The sequence below is a fragment of the Marmota marmota genome, unplaced genomic scaffold, assembly GCF_001458135.2.
Source record: "Marmota marmota marmota unplaced genomic scaffold, marMar, whole genome shotgun sequence".
Classification (NCBI taxonomy): domain Eukaryota; kingdom Metazoa; phylum Chordata; class Mammalia; order Rodentia; family Sciuridae; genus Marmota; species Marmota marmota.
The window spans coordinates 29,414,280-29,434,983 of record NW_026000019.1 but is presented as its reverse complement, the minus strand read 5'-3'; the positions used below and the strand labels follow the sequence as shown (position 1 = coordinate 29,434,983).

Here is a 20,704-nt window from a genome sequence, read left to right as displayed (position 1 = left end):
GGGGTACTCCAGTTGAGGGCCCTCTAAGCAGTTCTCTCACACCCATCAACAAGTGGTGGGGCTGTCTCAGTGGAAAAGCGTAGCATGAGTGAGCATGGGGTTAGATCCTCAGCACCACATAAAAATTAACAAATAAAATAAAGGCACTCTGTCCATCTACAATTACAATTTTTTTTTAAAGTCAGATTACTGAATGGTGTCAAAACTGGTCAGTACTGTGTTGTGCTGACCTAATTATGATAATGTTTAATGGACTTCCATTAGTGTAATTGAAGGTTGCAATAACATAAGATTTTAGAGAGATTTCCCATTGTTACTTGAAATTGTCTAACCATGTAGCTAAAGAAAATGCTTTGCGTAGTATGTTGAATTGCTGTGAATGCAACTAGGAACCCAGAAAGATTCTGGCTTGCTGATCCACATTATAGAGGTAGCAGGATCCTTCCTGAGGAACTGTGAATTTGAGGGACCTGACCTGTTGCAGTTATTATCAGATACCTGAAAGGATGGAGACTTTCATTTCCTAGATGCCAAAGAGCACAGGACAGGGACTGGTGCATGTAACTGAAAGACTTAGTTAACAAAGGCCCATTAGCCTGTTTGCACCCCTTCAATAACAACAACAATAACAACAACAACAAAAACAAAAACTCTAAGAGTTGTATCTAACTGAATGATTTAGACCAGTTATATAGGATCTGTAGAACCAGTATTACATCCTAGACCAGTGAAATGCCAATCCTTTGAGATTTTTACGTTTAAAAGGAGGCTTGTGGTAGGAGGAGGCACCGTGTTGGAGGTGCCTGAATGTGTGCTATTATTCCTCCTGTGACCCAGGAGAAAATATGCATGGTATAGGTTCTATATAAAATAGAAAAAAAAATGAGAATAAAAGATGCATTTCATCTGATTAAAAAAAAACATTAAACAGAAAAAAAGTAAAGAAATTTATTTTCCTTCAGGAAATGGACAACACAAACACCCAAACACATGATAACATGAAGGTACAGGAATCTCAGGGACAGCATCAACTTCCAGAACTGTCATCATTTGCCACACAAACAACTGTGAGTATGTTCCACACTTTTAAGATGGCTCCCAGAACACCATCCTGCAGTTTCCAGACTCTTCAGGTGACTCTAACAGAACCATCCACCAGAATCCAAACTCTGCAGGTGGGTCCAACCATACTGTCTACCAGTCTCTAGATTCCTCTGATGACTCAAACCCCATTCAGCAGTTGCTTCCTCACAGTAAAATTTCCTGTTCCTGCAAATATAAGGACAGGGATTAGCAGAAACTTTGAAGAACAGAAACTTCTAACACACTTATTTAGTTCAGTTGTTATTTTTATTGGGTATTTTTTTGAGATCCTATCCTAACTTTGAGTTCTAATTCATATAATGCCCCACTCCATCAGGATAATCTGTGACTACTAGTGAGTACCTAAATCTTCCCTGTTCCATAACCAGTAAAACAAGACATTAGTTTACTTCATTTTATTTTTGTGTTTTGGTTTGCATTTTTCATTTTTCCTCACTGCAACATGTAAATGGTATCTTTGGGTAAAATAGTGTGTAGAAATACAGAGCCAACAGGAATCTATTGCTATTGCTTTTCTTTCATTATTTTTTGTTGACACCAATGACATCATCTTAGAAAATTTATGAAAAAAAAAATAGATGTATGGACAAATATAATTAAAATTTAACTGTCTGGAATTTTTTCTCTATCACATGCCAAGCTTAAGTGTATCGTCTTCTCTATCTTTTGTTATGTATATATAAGAAATATCATTTTCTCCCAAGTTGGGCCACATTGCATGTATTCTTATATAACCCAGACTTTAAAAATTCTTTTAGCATATTTTGAAGTGCTTGGCTTCAATCAGCCAATACAAACTTAAATAACTTTATTGTATATAAAAACTTACATGATTATTCTATGCATTATAAAAATAATTTCACATTATCTGGCTCTATGTTACTTTTGGTATTCCCTATACCTGCAATAAATGGAAGAACATGTGTCCCTCAGTCCTTCTTTTATCACCTGCAGAGAATGATATAATTTATTTCTCAAGCTCTGTACACTTTCTGTCAGATGTTTTTGTCACCATCATGAGGTGCTGGGAATGAATTTCCTGATGTAGGAAAGTATTTAACCATATTGATGAGAAGGCAGAGTGAAACCCCATCCCTCGCAGGTCATATTCTGTAGAACTTTCTAGGTCAGATCTCAGTGAGCACTGCTGATCTGTGGAGAATATCCATCTGCTGATTCCTAGAACTCCCATGGTCTCCTCCATACTTCTTCTTCCAGATCAGTAGACTCCCTGTAATTCAAAGTGCTCTGCTGAAATTCAGAAAGAGTGCAGGGCACTGTGGAGAAATGTGATCAGGGATGAGTTCCTTCATGACTAATTTCCAATGCCATGATTCCCCTCAATGCCTGGTAGCATTCAGCCTGGACCTGTTCAGACTAGGAAAGTCCTGGGGGTTCTTCCAGTGTCTGCCTTATGAACCCTTTTGCAATACATCACTGATTTCTTTAAAAAGGCTTTGTGATTTGAGTCTTTAAAAAGTCCTATTAAGATTAGTATCAGTTGAAATTACTACCTAAAACTTTTCTTTTTTTTTTTCACTACATAAATTACACTGCGTCTGCCATTATTGTCTAAATTTTCCTCAACTCTGCCCAATTAATGTTTCCTTGAGGATAACATCGGGAATCTTCTTTACATTCCTTGAGAATTGACCCTGAACCTGAGAGGGATCTCACTAGACAGTGACTCTGGATTCCCTGTCATAACTGTGCTGTGTTTCTGCTGTGTACTTTCCAAGTAGAATCCAGGATTGAAAACTATACCTACGGAAGCTTCCGAAGAACGTGGTCACCAGAAGGGCCCCAAAGAAGTAGTGGTGTTGAAAGTAACAGAACCATTTATTTATGAGTTCAAAGAAGGCGGGAAGAAGATGTTTCATGCTACAGTGGCCACTGAGAGCGAATTCTTCCGAGTGAAAGTTTTCGACTTCCACTTGAAGGAAAAATTCATCCCAAAGACAGTTATTGCCATATCCGATTATATTGGCCGCAACGGGTTCCTGGAGATATACAGTGCTTCAAGTGTGTCTCACGTGAGCGCAGACAGAAAGATGGAGATCTCGAGTAGACTGATTAAAAATGCTAATGCAACTCCTAAAATTGAGTATCTTTGCTCACAATGTACAGTAAAATATGTGAATGGGGTGTACACAGTGTATAAGGTAAGCCATAGTATTATTCCATAAAATTTCTTCAGTAAACCTAGATTTTTAAAAGCCTTAACTTGCTAACTGGAGATGGGTCAATTGACTGAGTACAGGAAATCAAGGCCTGACTGACTCACTTCCCACTTTAGAGTATGGCATAGTCAATCTCAGACCTTTTATCTTTTCAGGATATTACCAGGAAAGTTCTTCAGAAAGAGATTCACCAAGAATCTTTGGCATTTTAACAGCTATTCTGATGCTTTCGTAGCCACCCTGGTCTACAGCAATATACAGTTCCTCTCAACACTTGTATCCTTAGGATTTTGCTTGAGTTTTCCCCATCTGTATCAATGACAACTTAATTGTAAATGAAGAGTTGGCCTCCCAAATCTAGATCTGGTTGTGGTGACCAAAATAAGGAACCTAAATAGATGGCTCTGCCCCAGGATGTGGTGACATCTAACAGTGATCTGATCAGCTGGACTGTATGCGCTCACTCTTTCCCATTCATTACTCTTCAATACTTTTTATTAAGAAATTGTGACACATTTCGTCTGCATTAAATCATAAGAGAAACAGAAGCTGCAGACAAGAAACATGCAATTTAATTTCTCCATTTACAAGGGACAATGAAATGCGAAGAAGCTTGGTGAATTTTTAGACTCCTCAGTCTTCCTAGACAGTCCCAACACACCATGTAAATAGTACCCTTGGCTGAGTTAACTGCTAATGTTGGAAGTGCGTCAATCTGCTATGTATGTCTTTGAGGATGGTCTTTTTTATTTTTTCTTTTTGATGGTGGGGAGTGAAACCAGGGTTACTCCACCACTGAGATACCTTCATAGTCCTATCTATCTATCTATCTATCCATCCATCCATCCATCCATCCATCCATCTATCCAGGGTCTCACCAAGTTGACAAGGCTGGCCTTGAACTTCTGATCCTCTGACCTCAGCCTCCAGAGCATCTGGGATCATAGGCCTGCAACACACCCAGATGAGTGTGGCTTTTTCTTTTTCCTGTGCTGTTTTCTGTACACTCTTTTTAAAGAATTGTACATGTAAAAGTGGCTGTAGAATTCATTAATAGAATAAAATACAAGCCAAAGACAGTGGGATTAGATCCTCTGGATTTAAAATTCGGCACAGAGCAAATCAACGGAGAAGATAGAAAAAGAAATGTATATTGAAATAACCTAATATACTTAATGAGGACTTCTCATAGTCTCTCAGGCTCCTGGTGAGCCCTAAATGGCTTTTTTCCCTTCTCTTTTCTTGTGGAGGTATCAAAGAAACTTACAAAGGTAATCAGATTTCTCTCTATTGAGCTCCTTAGGAAATCCCAACTCTGCCAATTAACTGCTGCTAACTCTTCAATTAATGCAGATATGTAAAAATTAGGAAGGTAATAAAGTCTCCTAGAAAAATCTAACACATGAAGACACTAAATAAGGAAAGCTTAGAGAAGTTTGCTGGAAAATATCTGGACCTGTGGTTCAGACCTATTTACTTTGTCACAGATGAATATTTTCATTTATACCCTTTATTTTTCATAGATCTAAGAGTTCCTGATACATTTCTCAGAAAACTGAGTGTTAATTATCTTTTTCAGAAAGATATGAGGGAAGATTGCACTTATTATGGAATACGAGATGATACAGGGAACATGGAAGTGGTGGTGTATGGATGGATGACCTATGTCAACTGTGAGGAAGGAGATAAAATTAATCTCTTCTGTTTTGAATTGGCTTTCAATGAAGATAAGTGGCAGCTTAGATCTGTAAGGCACAGCTATATCAAGGTGGGTGTTCTATGGGAATGTCATTCTTCCAAATGGAAACTATTTAAAAAAATTTTTATTTTATTTTTTTAAATTATGTGAATGTATTTTGACATATCATATGCACATGGAGTATAACTTCTCATTTTCTACATGATAAGAGTTACACTGGTCATGTGTTCATATATGAATATAGGAAAGCTATGTCCGTTTCATTCTACTGACTTTCCCATTTCTACTTGGAGTGGAACCACTGTTTGACCCAGTTATCCCAGTCCTCAGCATATACCCAAAGGGATGTAAACTCAGCATACTATAGTGACCCAGTCACATCAATATTTATGACAACTAGTTTCTTTATACTATACTCTAGGAAAACAAAATAGGTGGATTTAACACAGATTTCAACAGATGGAAAGAAAACGAAGTTCTGCCCATTAGTGCATATAAACTTTTTTTCACCATTTTTTAAAAAAAGAAGGATATTTCTAATCAGAGTGAAGAAAGTAAATTCAGAGAGACTTTCAAAATTTATTACATCCTAAGCTAAATAATCAAGATATATTGAATTGATCAAAGCAAGAAATAATTTAATACGAAATTTGAGTTCAATTAAGACAAGATACGTTTTAAATTCTGGCTCTGTGACTAAATTGACTAAAGATTTAAAACACGAGGCACTTCTCTGTCACCATCTATAAAGTGGGGAAATATTTTCTAACATAACAGGTCATCAACAAAACCCCTAAGAGATGTAGGTTACCAATGCTGCCCTGAGCAAATCAGAACACAAGTACTTCCCTTTAGAGAAATGGTAGATGACAGTGTCTGTGCTCTTTGTCACACTGATGCACACGTTCATGTGCAAGTCATGGAACACTGCAAAAGGCTGATGCTGGACAGCAAAGAAATAAAATAAAAAGGCTGACCTGTTCAAGCCACTGAAATGTACACATGACCTGTTCAAGCACATCTGCTGAGATCTCTCTGATCCTCAGGACCAACAGTCAAATATTCCTCCCACCAGGTGCACGAGGAAAGCCTTTTGTAACTTCCTCCCTCCCTTCTGCCCAATGAAAACCTCCACTCAGCTTTGCCTTGGGGTCCACCAGCTCTTCTCTCTTCTGCTGTTTCCTGATACCACCTGTGTTCATGTGGATAAAGTGACTAGCTGATTTTCTAGTCCTAAGCAAGTGGGAAAAGGTGACACCAACCACAGGAATGGTTACAGGAGATAAGTAGGAGTGAGAAAAGAGATGAGGTTCGTGGGGAGGAGACCCTGTGGGTGAAGAGAGAAATGTGTGGCCAGCTGCATCTCAACTTCTGGCTTTCTTCTTCAAGGTAATCAAGGCCAGGAGATTCAACAGAGGACAATTCAATTGTAATTCAAATATGGACACTTCACAAGAATCCTCCTAAAAGCCAGGATACCATTGATAACAGTGCTCATGGAGATGAGATCCAAGTACAGAAAAAAGATACATATTACAATATCATACATATGAAACCCAGCTTTTGTGCTGAGGATATAGTTTAGTGGTACAGCGGTTTCCTAGCAAACATGAGGCCCTGGGTTCAATCCCCCGCACCACAAAAATAAATGAGTAATAAGTGAATAAAAACAAAAATAGCACTTAATTTTAGGAAATAGGAATTTAAGAAATTAATTAAAAGTCTTTCTACTTTCTACTTTTTTGTGTGTTCTAAATTCTATATTTTGCCATCTATAACTTCTATAATTGTAACTATAATTATAACTTCTATAATTAATAATTTTTTTCTCAATCAATGCTAGGTCTTAGTCACCACTGAATAGGCTATGACCTCCTCAAAAAGAAAAAAAGAATGTTTGGCAATGAAATTCACCCTGGGCTATAATTGCAAACCCCTTTATAGTGGGAGGGTTTGCTTTAGCACAGAAGAGGAGATATCTTTGAAAATCTGTTTCCTAGAGAGGCCACAACTGGGGACTATGCAATTATGTTGATTAGCATGAACATACTAGAATGTTAAAAGAATTTCTGCCCCTCCCTGATGTATTCCCTGTATCTGAAATATGTATTTCCATTCATCTACCCAAGTACCAATAGGCCTCCGTGGCTATCCCCCCACAATTCCTCCTTCTTACATTCCCTGTGTGTGAAACCATCAGGAAGTTGTCCCAGGCACTTCTGCAGTAGGCAATCACTGAAGAGAACTGATTTTCTTTAGAGTAGAATAGCAGGAAGCAGATATCTGCAAAGAAATTTTACTCTTGTATTTTTATCGATCACATATTGGTACCAGGTATTTTGTGATTGTTTTGTGTCCTTTAAGCTTCCTATAAGCCCTAAAAGGTGGATGGATAGTTTTCTCCATTTTACTCTGTGTAGTGTGTGGCAGACAAGCAACAGACAGGCGCACTCACTCTCCTAAGGACACTTGGATGGGAAAGTAGAGAGCTACATTAAGAATCCAGGGAGCAGTTCCAGTGTGGGGGAGGTGTGATGGGGAAGAATCTGGAGCTGAGTTGGAAATTTGGAGAGCCTGGGGACATTTACCACAATACGTGTCCGAGACTATGGATGCCCTATTTGTCTAAGGAAAAGAGGCTTTAAAGTGTGTTTAAAGTTCTACCATGAGGTTCTGGGGCCAAGGCCCAAGGAATAATTTTATATTGCTTTGCCATAGACTGCCTTTGTTTTGATTACTTCTTTTCTTGTAGTTGACTCGGAGGCTAATTAGACATTTTCTTGCCTATAACCACTCTAATAACACACACACACACACACACACATATACACATAATGTTATATACTTATATACAGTTCTATCACTGCAGATGTGCTTACATGGTAATGTATTACATGGTATGGGTAGGTATTCCTCATCAACAGTTAGAAACTGAAGTTCAAAGAGATTTAATGAAGTGTCAAATCACTTACTTCGGCGCTAATTAAGGACAGAGATCATCCTGGGATGTCACCTGCTAAAACTTCCTCAAAATTCAAACTTGACTTATGGACAATAAGGAAAAAGATTGCTTCATACCCAACTGATATTTGTATTCTGAGTTGTCCTGATACTCTGATACTCTATGAAAACTTTCTATAATTTGCTATTCTTGAATCTGTAGATGGTGGCAATTAAGAGTAAAGACTGAGTTACAGTACCCCAGTGTCCCTGCCCTGCTTTCCGTCATGCTGATTCCCCTTTGAACTTGTAAGAACTGGGTCTCCAACAGAGATAATAAAAAAAAAATCACATTCTACACAAGAGTTTGCTTCTTTGTTTTGTTTTCACTTAAATAGCTTCATCCTCTAATTCCACAATCCCACTCTAGCTTACATCCTTGTGTCATACCACATATCAGAGCTCCTTCTTGGAATTAAAATAAACTTAAGAAAAAGCCAAAATCCAGAGCTGCTGCTAGTGCATGTGGGCCAAAGAGGTCAGGACAGCTCACAGAGATGCTAATCTGCAACCATAGACATTTGACAGATTGGGTGGTTTTAAGGTATTCAAGAAACAGAGAAATGTCATTGTGAAGATCTCTGGAGTATCCCAGTATGACAATGATTGGAAAAGACACACCCAACTGCCTGCCTCCGTTTTCTCCACTGTTAAAATAGGGCTAATAACAGAATTAACATCATAGTTATGGCTGGCCTGGATATTAAGTGAAGACATTCTAGATAAAGTACTTAGCAATTAGCTACCATCTATCAAACAATTAAGAAAGCCATTGTAATTAGTTTGTAACTTGCATTTATTTAGTAATTGTCTTAGAAATCTTTTTGTATCAAAACATGTCAATCTAAATCATACTTCTAAACTATTTTTAATAACAAATTTATCATAATTTATTGAACTGTTGTTGATCCCTCCAGGTATTTTGTACAATTTCAGGGGCTGAAGGCTCAGTGGTACAGTGCTTTCCTACCGCAGGTTAGTCCCTGGATTCCATCCAAAACACACACACACACACACACACACACATATATACACACCCACACCCACATACACACACACACAATTATTTAATGCCCATTAACCAACAGATTAGATCTATAAGTAGAATTTCTAAATCAAATAATAGTAGAATAAATGCAAATGTATAAAATGTATCAATTAATACTTCTGAAGACATTGTTTTTAGTAATTACAAATCATTGACACATTCACAAACCTGGGAATCATTAACCTTATGGATTAGGATTAGTCATTGTTTTAAAAATCCTGATCTAGTCTTTGTGAGTCTTTTAGTTTCATCTTATTTATTATTAAGCAATGGGAACTTATTTCAGAGAAATATTTATAGAAACAACCAAATGAATATTTAAAAGTCCACCATTCTATCTTCCAACTTGATGTGTATTTCCTGTTAATTATTATATAAAATGTACACAGTAACACTAACTATAATTAATGGAAATTCCTGTGAGATTTTCTAAATGCATATAATCATAAACCACCAAGATACAGAATAGTCCATTCCAACAAAAGCTAAGATCTACTTTAACTTTTCCTCCAAGTTCAAACTCCAGGCAACTTCTGACTTAGAGTTTACTTACATTTATAACTTTTCCAGAATATCTTAAAATGGAATCCAAAAGAACATAAAATTTTGAATCTGGCTTCTTTCACTTACTAAAATACATTTAATATTTATCCCATGGAGTTGTGTTTGACATTGATTTATTCCTTTTTATTGCTGAATACAGTTAAATAGTGTGAATTGATACAAGTTCATTTATCCATTTCTCAGGTGAGGGTCAATGGTCTCTAAATTTTTTTGCATAATTACACATTAAACTTCCATAAATATTCACATGCAGATTTTTGTCTGAACATACATTATCATCTCATGTATGGAAAAAACTTATAGTGAAATTGCTGGGTCCTATTTTAAGTGCACGTTTAAGTTTGTAAGGAATTGTCAAACTATTCTCTAAAGTGAATATAACATTTTCTATTTCCTCCAACAATATGTGAGAGTTTCAGATCCATTTCATCCCCCCTCAGAGCTTAGCATTGTAGATGTCCGTTAGCCTCTTAAAAACTCTTTTGTAAGGTGATTGTACCACTTGTCAACCCCACCAGATTTTAGGACAATTCCAGATCTGCCATATCCTTGTCAGCAGTTGCTGAGATCAATTTAAATTTTAATCATTCTAATAAGTGTACAGTGGCATCTCGCTTTAATCTCTTACTCTTAATTTGTATCTCTCTAAAGATGAATTAGATTGAGCATCTTTTTATGTGTCTGCCATTCATGTATCATGTCTTGCCCGTTAAAAAATATAGCTGGTTTTTCGTCATATTGAATTTTGAGAGGTCTTTATAGATTCTACATGCAAAGCTTTGAGGAACTACATGACTAACAAATATTCAACCTTAATCTATGGTTTGCCTTCCAATGTGTTTAATGATATTTTTGAATATTAATTCTTCGTTTTGATAAAGTTCACACTGTTAAAAATAGTCCTTGTGTAGATTGTGCTTTTGGTGTCAAATATTAAAAAGTCTTTGTTTAAATCAATGTCAAACAGAATTTTGTCTTGTATTCTGAAAATTTATAGTTCTAGGTTTTTATGTTTTAAGCTAATGGTCTATTTTTAGTTAATTTTATATTGAAAGTGAGGTATTGATAAGATTCATTATTTTTTAACAGGGATATCAAATTGTTCCAGTACTATTTTGGGAAAAAATATCCTCTCTCCATGGCTATGTTTTGTACTTTTGTAGGAAATTCAACGGATTGTAGGAGTGAAGGTCTACTTCATCTTCCATTGCTCTATATGCCTGTCATTCCTCCAACATCATAGTCATTTTATTATTTAAATATCTCTTTGAATACTTTTAGACATTGTCTTAAGATTCACAATATACACCTTTAATTATAAATCCAATGTCAAATAATATTATGTTGTTCACATTATATAAGGGCCTTATAATAGTGTGCTGTTAATTCTTCCTGCTCACATTTTGTGCTATTCTTGCCATATATTGTACTTTTAGATGTTCTATAAATACATCATACATTGCTAGTATTTTTGTTTGAGACCAGGAATTGGCAAATTATAAACCATTGTCCAAGTCTGGCTCATTGCCTGTTTTTGAACAGCTTACACGCTAAATTTTTTTTTAATTTTAAATGTTTATAAAAGATCAAAAGGATAATACTGCATGACATAGAAAATTATATAAATTTCAAACATCAGAGTCTATAAATAAAGCTTTATTGGAAAACAGACATGCTCATTTATTTAAATATTACCTATGGCTTTGAAGTCTGTGCAGACCTAAGCAGCTGTAGCAGAGGCCATATGTCCTGCACAGCTTAATAGACTTAAAAGGTCAAGCCCGGCTTTTTGAACATCAATCTTCTTTTAGGGCACTTAAAAATAACAAGAATAAGTGAATTCTTACATTCACTACAGTTATGCCATTTGTCATTGAATTTCCATTATGTAGATCCAAGTTTCTATATTACATTCATTTTCCTAAAACTCCTAGCATTTGTTTTAATTTTTACTATAAATGATATGTTTGTTTGAAAAATCTCTTCTATTGGTATATTTTAATACTTTACAGGGATTATAATTCTTGTTTGACAGAACTTTAAAGATGTTGATCCATAATTTTTTGGCTTACCTATTTGCAGATAATAAGTCTGCTATAATTTCTACATTTGTTTGTGTTTATATGTGACATTTTTACTGATTCCCTTTAAGGTTTTTGCTTTAGCTGGATGTGGTGGCACATGTCTGTAATCCCAGGAGCTCAGGAGGATGAGGCATGAGGATCCCAAGTTTGAGACCAGTCTCAGCAACTTACGGAGGCCCTAAGCAACTTAGAAAGACCCTGTCTCAAAAAATAAAAAGGGATAGGATGTGGCTCAGTGGTTAAGCACCCCTTGGTTCAATCCCTGGTACCAAAAAAAAAAAAAAAAAAAAAAAAGATTTTTACTGTATCTGCCTTTTATGAGTTCAAATATGATATATGCATGATATCTATAACTATATAATGGTTTACTGCTATTCTATGCCATTATTATTATTACTTATTCTGCTTGATGTTCTCTAAGATTCTTGGGTCTGTGCCAGTTTTGGTGTCTATTATATAGTTTTGAATGATATTCAACTTTCATCTCGTTTCAAATATTGCTTATGCCTCATTTTCTTTCTGTTCTCTTTCCGGGACTCTAAATGCAAGTATCTTAACCTGTGAGATGTTATCCTATGTCATTTGGTTGTCATAATCTGTGTTTTTAATTTTCACTTTTTTTATCTTTATATTCTAATTTGAGTAATTTTTATTGATCTATATTTGGTTCATCAGTTTATTCCTTGGCCACATAAAGTCCACTGATGATCCTGCTGAGGGCATTCTGCATCTCTGTAGCTGGTTTTTTTTTTTTTTTTCCATTTCTAGCATTTTCATTTCATTCTTTCTCACGGTTTTCATTTTGCTTCTGATATCGTCCTTTGGATGATGTCTTCTCTCCATCGATTTTTAAATACTTTGATAGTTTCAGTACATCTCTCTTGTATCCGGAATTTCTTTTGCGATGACTTTACCATGGATGTTTAGTAATTCTAATTGAGAGAGAGGCCATGTTTGCAATTGTTGTTGGTTACACCCCACATGAGGAAAATTCTTCTAGAGCTATGCCGTGTCAGTGTCTCAATACCTCTATCAGTATCAGCTTCATGTCTTCCTTTACAACCAAACCTAAGGAAATTTCTCTTTACATGCCCTTAGTCACTCCCCTAGCAGTTAGCTCTAGTTACCTGTGATCTGATGATTTTACCTGGTGATAAATTGCACGCATATTCACTACGATGGTGAGCAATCTATTGCCTGTTCAGCCTGTCTTTGGCAGGCACTGTGTCTCTGAATCTTAGGGGTAGAATTCTAATTCTAAATGTCCTCCAGATGTTGGACCTTGAATATTCTGGACCTAGAATCTACTTCTTCCTTTCCTCCAGAAGAACAACTTCTTTCATTTCAAAAAAAGACTTCTGTGCTCTAAAGATGGCAGAGTTTGCTTTTCTTCCCAAAGAGGTATTTTTTCTCTATGGAGGGATCTAGTCAAGGCTTCATGTCTTTCCCTCAATGGCTTATCTTTCCCTCCTCCAGGGCTGTCCCTAATCTTTCTCATGACCATCCTGTGAGATACATGAAGTTCCTGCAAATGAATACAAATTCTTAAGATTGCAGTTCCCAGGAGTTCCATACTCTAATGCCAGTCCAACATCAACCTTGATCAACCTCAATTTATTACAGATTTTAGCCAAATTCTTCTATTTGATAGGGTATCTTGAGTCCACTCTCTGCCCGAGGTTGCAAGAATGCTTCTATCTGCTCTCTCCTTGGTAGTATCTTTCTTTAGATTTTTTAAAATTAGATGCTTGCTCTGCAACCTCAACTTTCTTGTGGATTCAGAGAACCTTGTGATGTTTCAGAATATCTGGACTTATTTTTGTTGTTGTAAAAGTGGGAATAATGCCTTTTCCAAATGTCTACATATTTAGTGGAAGCAGAGTCCTTTTTAGTAATTATGAAATTGTATTTCTCAAATCATTAGTAAAGTTGACAATCTTCATGTTTATGAGCCTTTCATATTTGTTCTTTTGAATTTGATAATTTACGTATTTAGTTTATATATACTTAACTCATATTGACTGACACAATTACATATAGTGAAAAATTCTTATTAATAATTTTATTCATTCAGCAGATATTTATTGAACAACAGCAATATCCTTGAGTATACATATATATATACATAGCAGAATCCCATCCCTTCCCCAAACCAAACCAGGACTCTAATTAATGAGAAAATAACTTTTATGATGATGATATGTTGATATTTTGGAGTTGTTTATCCAGCGGTCATCACATCTTCACTAATTTGATGTGGGAAGGAGCCTGTGAACTGGTGCCCCCAGGTAGCTCACAATCTGGTCGAAGAGTATATATCAGGGATTCTTCAATTAAATGTCGCTTAGACAAATTGAGTTCAATTGATCCTTTTTGTTTATTTATTTCTTTATTTTTTGGCCTTAACAACCTGGATGGAAAAACATTAAATAGATTGATATGCAGCTGATCAGTTACCCCTCTTCTGTTCCCAGTGACTATGTCCTCCTGACATGGACCTTTCTTGTACGATCTCCCTCCCTCCCTCCTAATACATTATTCGTTCCTGGACTGCTCTCCTGATGTGCATCTGCTCTGAGACACACAATTCTACTTAACAAGGGCATGCGTGCAGTTTTGTCAAGGCTCCAGCCCAATTCTTACAAAGACAGACAGCAATTAGCCGAGCCACGGAGAAGGGAGCAAAGTGGAGTCAGTCCAACCTCTGGTAGATGCAGGGATGGTTGGACTGACTCAGAAATCTGTCTTCAAGGTGTTTACGGTCTGTGACTCCTTCTATCTGCATTTGCCAGGATGATCTGTACAACTCTGGGCAAGCTGTCTGCATGGTGTTATCAAGGAACTCTGTGTGGACCTCTGTGAGAACCAGGGTGTCTCTTCCTTGTGAAGCCCAGGACTTTTTAATTGTGTCTGAAATGTGCATTTTCTGGGAGGGAGGTTCCTCCGTTCTGTGAGATGCAGACATGCTATGTATCATGACCTTCCTGTTCAATACCACCCATTCAGCTGACTTTCCTTAAAGTTGTTCCTACCGTAATGAAGCTGTGAACTCCAGATTTCAGCTGTAACTTTTCTCCACTTTTTGACAGTTCGAAGAAGGTAAGTCTAAGCTTATCTCCTTCCTCACAGTTTACTTGGTTCTGTTTTTTGAACACCAATACTTCCATGCTCCCTGTGTTGTCACTGATGTCAAACAGTACATGATCCTTTTTTTCTGTTTTCTGTAAAAAGAAAACCAGCACCCAGTATGATAAGCTGATTAAGGGATGCCATATTAATCAGATACCAGACATGCCAGAAGCATCTGGAAGAAAGAAATGTACGGGAAAATTTCAGCTTCACTTTCAGTTGGTTTACATCTAACCGATGTAACAAGTTCAGACACAGGAGGCAGCCATGACTCAATGGAGCATGTTGCCCCTGAACCCGTTTTTCTAGTCCAAAGCCCTCTTCATTGGGGCAGGGGGCGGGCAAGGATGACTCCCAGAGGAAAAACTAATGAGTGGAAAGTTAGGGCTTCTCCAAGGCCAGTAGCCAGGACAGTAAGGGGAAAGGAAGATCCTGATATTGTAGGGGACTCATTTATGATAGCAAATCCAGGAAAGGCACGAGCCAATGAGGCAGGACTTAGAAAAGGAGTCTAATTAAGAGTAAGAAACCAAGGGCCAGAAATCATCCACAATCAAGTCCAGATGAAAAGGAAATAGGATGTTGATCAGTCACCCAAGAGACTGATAATATTTAGGTATAATTTTATGGGCTAAATGGGTATATAGTAGTGAATGGTTGGCCAGATTAAAAGCCCAAAATTGAGAGAAAGAAAGTGCTTTCCTATCTGAGGTCATTTTGGGCTTGAATTTTCCAGGACAGATTCCTCCTATCAGCTCGTCTGCAGCTCACCCAGGACAGCCGAGGTTGTGCTATGGTCCCTGGATGAGGGGCTATCGCTTCCCTCCTGTGTCTTCAGGTCCTTCCTGAAAAAGTGGCCACACAAGGCGAGTTCCCGGAGGCTCAGCACACAATCCTTTATGAGTTCTCACTTCTAATACTGCTCTGCACACTCTTCTTTCTATTTTCTTCATTTAGTCAGAATTCTTTAATCCTGCCCTAACTTATGGATCTTCCAGGTCAGTGAATCCAGTTTATTGCATTAATATAACTATTAATTAAAATACCAATGGTACATATAAAGCATGAAAATATCCCAAAGGGGTAAAAATTATTGTAGCCCTTCTCCAGAGGCAATAAGGATGAAAAGAAGTTGAAACAGGATTATTGAAAACCTCTTGAGAATGAAAATATTTGGGGGAGGGGGTTGCCTATGAGTTTTGGCACATTAACTCTGCAACTCTCTAGAACTTTGGGTTTATTTGTTTAGATTTTTACTAATAGAGAAAAAAAATAGAATTGAATAATTTCTAAAGTCCATTTAAAGGTCAGATTAAAGAACACCTTATTCTTACTAATTAATATGTAAAACTATATATATAGGAACTTACCTTCTGTATTACAAACAGCCCGTTCACTATTGTCCCAAGGGGCTGAGTCTGAAGCTTATTTATCTTTGGTGTTTCCCCAGCTTTCCTGATAATATGCGGTGGTACATTAATCTCTTGATCAGACTTAGCATCAACTATCAGTGAGGCACTATTCACCTCCAGAAAACCACTGTGCCAACAATATTTTGATATGATAATTGTTCTCTTTGGGGCAAATTTATCTTTTAGCTGCATATTAAAAACTTTTACAAGAAAGAATTCCTTCTCCGTGGCCACAGTAGCATGAAACATCTCTTGCTTTCTTCCATCTTGGGTCTCAAACTCGAAGGGCTTCATTGCTTTCAGCACCATGACTATTATGCGGTCTTTCTGCAACCCTTCTTCTCTGACAGATTCCTGCTGGGGCGTCACCTGCTTCTGCTTAGGCTGAAGACCATGGAAGAAAGATGTGAGCCATGAGTAAAGGGGCACTTAGTGTTAAACCTTAGGAAGCCAGCCCAAGAGAGGAGCAACCAAAGGAAGAGATAGAAGGGGGTTAGGAAGAGATTTGAACTCAGAATTATCTGGATAGGAAAGAGAATGCAAAAGAACGATTTCAAGTCCTGTGTTCAAATGGGCCAGCGGAACAAGCTTTGGAGATAGATTCCCTGAATCTGAATCCTCAGCTTTCTCATCTAAAGGATGTGTAGAGTGCATCAGATTTATGCAGCATTGCCAAGGCAAAGGGGGTAAATCTGTCCTTGTCTTCTTCTGTTGATTGCATTAGGGCATAAGGTGCCCTTGTGCTCTATCCAATATTGTCCTGAATATTCATTTTACTCTGGTATGAAGGTGAGGGAGCTCAGTGATCTGACAAGTCTCCCCAAATTCCTAGGGATAGTAATAATAAAAGTACACATTAAATTAAATGTGAATAAAGAGAGAGACCTAGAACAGAGATCTTACAAATAAATTACAGGCTAATTAAAAAGGAGAATCAAATCTAACTTTATGAATTAACCCCTAGAAATAATGAATGGTACACTACAGTTTACATTAAAAATGTTATTGTGTTATTTTTAATTATAAAAAATTGAAATCATTTAAATGCCAAAATAAAAGAAGACTGATTGGCACACACCATCTATTTTTGTGTAAGTACACTTCATGATGTTCACACAATAATAAATTCAACTAATGACAGATATGTCTCTCAGAACATATCCCTGTTATTAAACGGCAAAGACTGAACAGTGTTATTTATTTTTACTACAGTAAAATCTTAAGCATTTCAGAAAAGTAGTAATACTGAAAAGAATGTGATCTTTGGATAATAGGATCTTGCTGTTTATAAACTATCACATTGCATTTAAAAAAATATAAATGCCCAAAACAAGGAATTTGATTAAATAAGTATGTATAATCATATCATAGATTACTATGCAAACATTAAAAATGCTTTAGAAGAATAATATGGTAGATGGTTATAATTGATTTAACAAAGGATGAAGTCCAAAACAGAATGTACAATGTTTTTCTTATTGGCAAAATCAACAATTAAATAATACTCACACTCCACAGAAATATTTACCAATATCACATATGTTGTTTTCTAGGTGACATGATCTTAAGTAATTTTATTGTCATGTCTATGGTTTGTGTTTTTTGAAATTAACAGAGATATGAGATTCTTTGTGTCTGTTTTAGAAGCAAATGTTACTTTTAAAAAGCAATATGCTCTCCAAAGCCAAAGGAAAATGTAGGGGGAGGGGGAAGACCCATGTAAGACCAAGTGCAAATGTGTCTAAATTGGATCTCTGGTGGGACCTGGCACATGGGTCCATAAGGGGACCTGAGGGACAGTACCCACAGACTCAGTTTGGACCAGTGCAGGAAAACCTCAGCTTCCCTGAGGTCAAATATGAAATTTCTTGTCTTTGGTCTGGGTACCTTTAGTTAGGTCTTCCAGACTAAATAATTTTAATGACCAACTTCTGAAATGCACTACTTATATCTTCATATCATTTCCCTGACAACTTCAGAAGTTTCTAGGCCAAACCCAGAGGAAGTGGCTGCTCTGGGCAAAGAGAATGGAAAACATTCCATCAATTTCTATAGCTCACACATCTGTAAAATTACATGATTCCTACTTCACAGGAGACAAAACTGCACGTTTGGTAGATTTGGGGGGTTTGTTTTTGTTTTCCTTTGAGCACTTTCTTTGTCTTAAATATGCCAGAAATTGAATTTTATTTTTTAAATTTTATCTGGCTTTCACCGGTGTATAGTAACTGTTCCTAACTGTCTGTGGGCATCCTCAGCTCCTAAGTGCTCTGTGGGATGGACTGAGACATTTGTCATGAAGGTACTGAACTTGACATTGTCCCCACTCTATTTCTTTTACTTCCTCATGGGCATGAATACTGAAAGCACTCTAAAATATACTCCCTGAAAATGACTGTCTGTCTGAGTTTTCTTCTGATGGGATCCAGTCTAACAAGGGGTTAAAATGTCCAGAGCATATTAGAGATTAGAAACTCCATAAGTATTTTTGAGTCCACTTTTCTTTTTGTAACCTAGGAACAATTTTCATGTGATAGACTGTCTTTCCTTAATTGCAAGCTGTGAGATAAAGAACAGAGATCCTCGTGTAGGGAAGGACAGGGACAATGACTAGAGGGTACTCTCATAAGGATGAAGGCCACTCTGCTCACTCCATCCTACCTTCCCATGAGGAGAGACTGCTGGTGCCACCCGGTGCTGGCCGGCATCATTGCCGCTGACTGCAGAGGCCACAGAACCCACTTCAGTTAGACTTTTCCTTTTTGTCAGACTTGCTTCTTTGGTCTTTTTATTTCCCATATACTTATCATCAACTGTTAAAAAAAAATGTAAAAAAAAGGACATATTAACCAGAAGAGGCACAAAGTTGGCTGAGAAATTTAAACAGCATTATCTCTCAAGAACAAAATAAGAAGAATGACCCTAGCAGGAGGGGTGAACAAGAGCTTCCCAGATCCGGCTGGCCTCAAAGAAGTCCGCCTCACAGCCGTCACACCCAAGGAGACTTTTGCAACCACCTGGGAGTGCAGCCAAGACTCCTTCTGGGACCACAGAACTGAGAAAAGTTCCACCAGAAGGAAAGAGGAATGGTCTCACTGTTCCCATGACACCCCTCTCCCGAGGCAGCCCAGCAACACTCAGAATTCCTCTGGACCCCTGTGGTGCTACAATGAGAAAAGAGGCGTGGTGGGCATTTGGTCCCCAGCATCCTGGGAAGTTCTGCAGGAGGCTCACTTAGGTCTTGAGGAACACTGGAGGCACTGGCAGTGATAGACCACCCGGGGGGCCCACTTAGAAAGAAAGAAGGGGGTGGGTATCACAGGGATCAGCACACGGATCTTGGTGGCCCTACGTTCTGGCCAATGGAGGCTCCAAACCAGAGAGAGGTCCCAACAGCATTGTTCTGCAGGAAACATGATCAATAGGTCTGTTGGAGTTTTGTTTTGTTTTTTGTTTCTTGTTTGGGGTACTGAGGGTTGAACCCAGGGGTGCTCTCTCTCTGAATTACATCCCCAGTCCTTTTTATTTTTTTTTAACTTTGAGATGGGGATCTCAAAAAGTTGCCCAGGGTGGCCTGGAACTTGCGATTATCCTTCCTCCCCTCCTGAGTGGCGGGGCTTATCAGTGTGTATCAGTGTGTGCCCTGGTGCCCAGCTGCCCTGATGGTTTTCAGTTCTCTCACCAGCTTTCCCACCCAGCCATGGTCTTCCCCACAATACAGGTAAGTGCACATGCATGCACACCTGTGGAGGGAAGCTGCCCAACCTCAGACCTCAGCATAATGCTTCCCCAGGCGAAGACGCAAGCCAAATTCCACAGAAACCTCTGCAGGGGAGCATCTGGCTTTGCCAAACACAAGCAGTTGAGCAACTGACCCCACCCACTACCCCGCCTGTGTCCCTGCACATCTGCAGAGGAGAACATCTGGCCTCTCCAGTCCTAGTGGTTAAGAAGTGGTGCCACCCAGCTTTGGAGCACAATTTGAACCTTGCCTGGACCCAGGCAAGGAAGCAAGTCTGAGATCTCATATATCTTTAGAGCATGGCTTACGGCCTTCCCAGTCGGAGTAACCCCAAAGCAATCCCAACAACTTTTCCTACTTTCTCAGCCTCAGAACCCAGCCTGCGGCTCTGCCCAAATACAGATTCCAAGCAGCAAAACAGCAGAACCGACCACCTAGAAACCAAAAATCAAAAACACACAAAAAATTTTAGGATATTCAGAAATATCTGGAAATTCTACAACATGCTCCTGAATAAACAACAGCATTTACTTGTTATCTCTCTGCTTTATCACCAGATCTAGAAGGATTCTTGGTGCAGGGTGAATGGATAGACAGGTGGATGGCATGCCAGCTCCTCACAGTGTCACCATCATGCAGCCTTAGGGTCTGGCTTGGGTACCCCAGGTCTAGGGTCAGATTATATTTTACTCAGGTAACTTTGGGCTCTGGTTTTAAAATAACTATATATATATATATATAT

At 37.9% G+C, this 20,704-nt stretch overlaps 2 protein-coding genes across 6 annotated transcripts in view; one reads left to right on the top strand and one right to left on the bottom strand.

The window, feature by feature from the left end:
* The window catches only part of LOC107147271 (gamma-interferon-inducible protein 16-like), a 55,860-nt gene extending 47,574 nt beyond the window's left edge, over positions 1-8,286 (top strand). The window contains exons 14-17 of the mRNA XM_048810233.1: positions 963-1,175; positions 2,847-3,266; positions 4,864-5,052; positions 6,373-8,286. Of these exons, the coding sequence (XP_048666190.1) occupies positions 963-1,175; positions 2,847-3,266; positions 4,864-5,052; positions 6,373-6,450 (900 nt within the window). The 3' untranslated portion in view covers positions 6,451-8,286. The remainder of the gene's footprint in view (positions 1-962; positions 1,176-2,846; positions 3,267-4,863; positions 5,053-6,372) is intronic.
* A 5,769-nt stretch (positions 8,287-14,055) lies between these two features.
* Aim2 (absent in melanoma 2) overlaps positions 14,056-20,704 on the bottom strand; it is a 76,205-nt gene continuing 69,556 nt past the window's right edge. For all 5 annotated transcript variants that reach the window (XM_048810204.1, XM_048810202.1, XM_048810203.1 and 2 more), the window contains 4 exons: positions 18,882-19,033; positions 16,179-16,604; positions 14,712-14,900; positions 14,056-14,089 (listed from right to left, as the gene is read on the bottom strand). In XM_048810204.1, the coding sequence (XP_048666161.1) occupies positions 14,069-14,089; positions 14,712-14,900; positions 16,179-16,604; positions 18,882-19,033 (788 nt within the window). In that variant the 3' untranslated portion in view covers positions 14,056-14,068. The remainder of the gene's footprint in view (positions 14,090-14,711; positions 14,901-16,178; positions 16,605-18,881; positions 19,034-20,704) is intronic.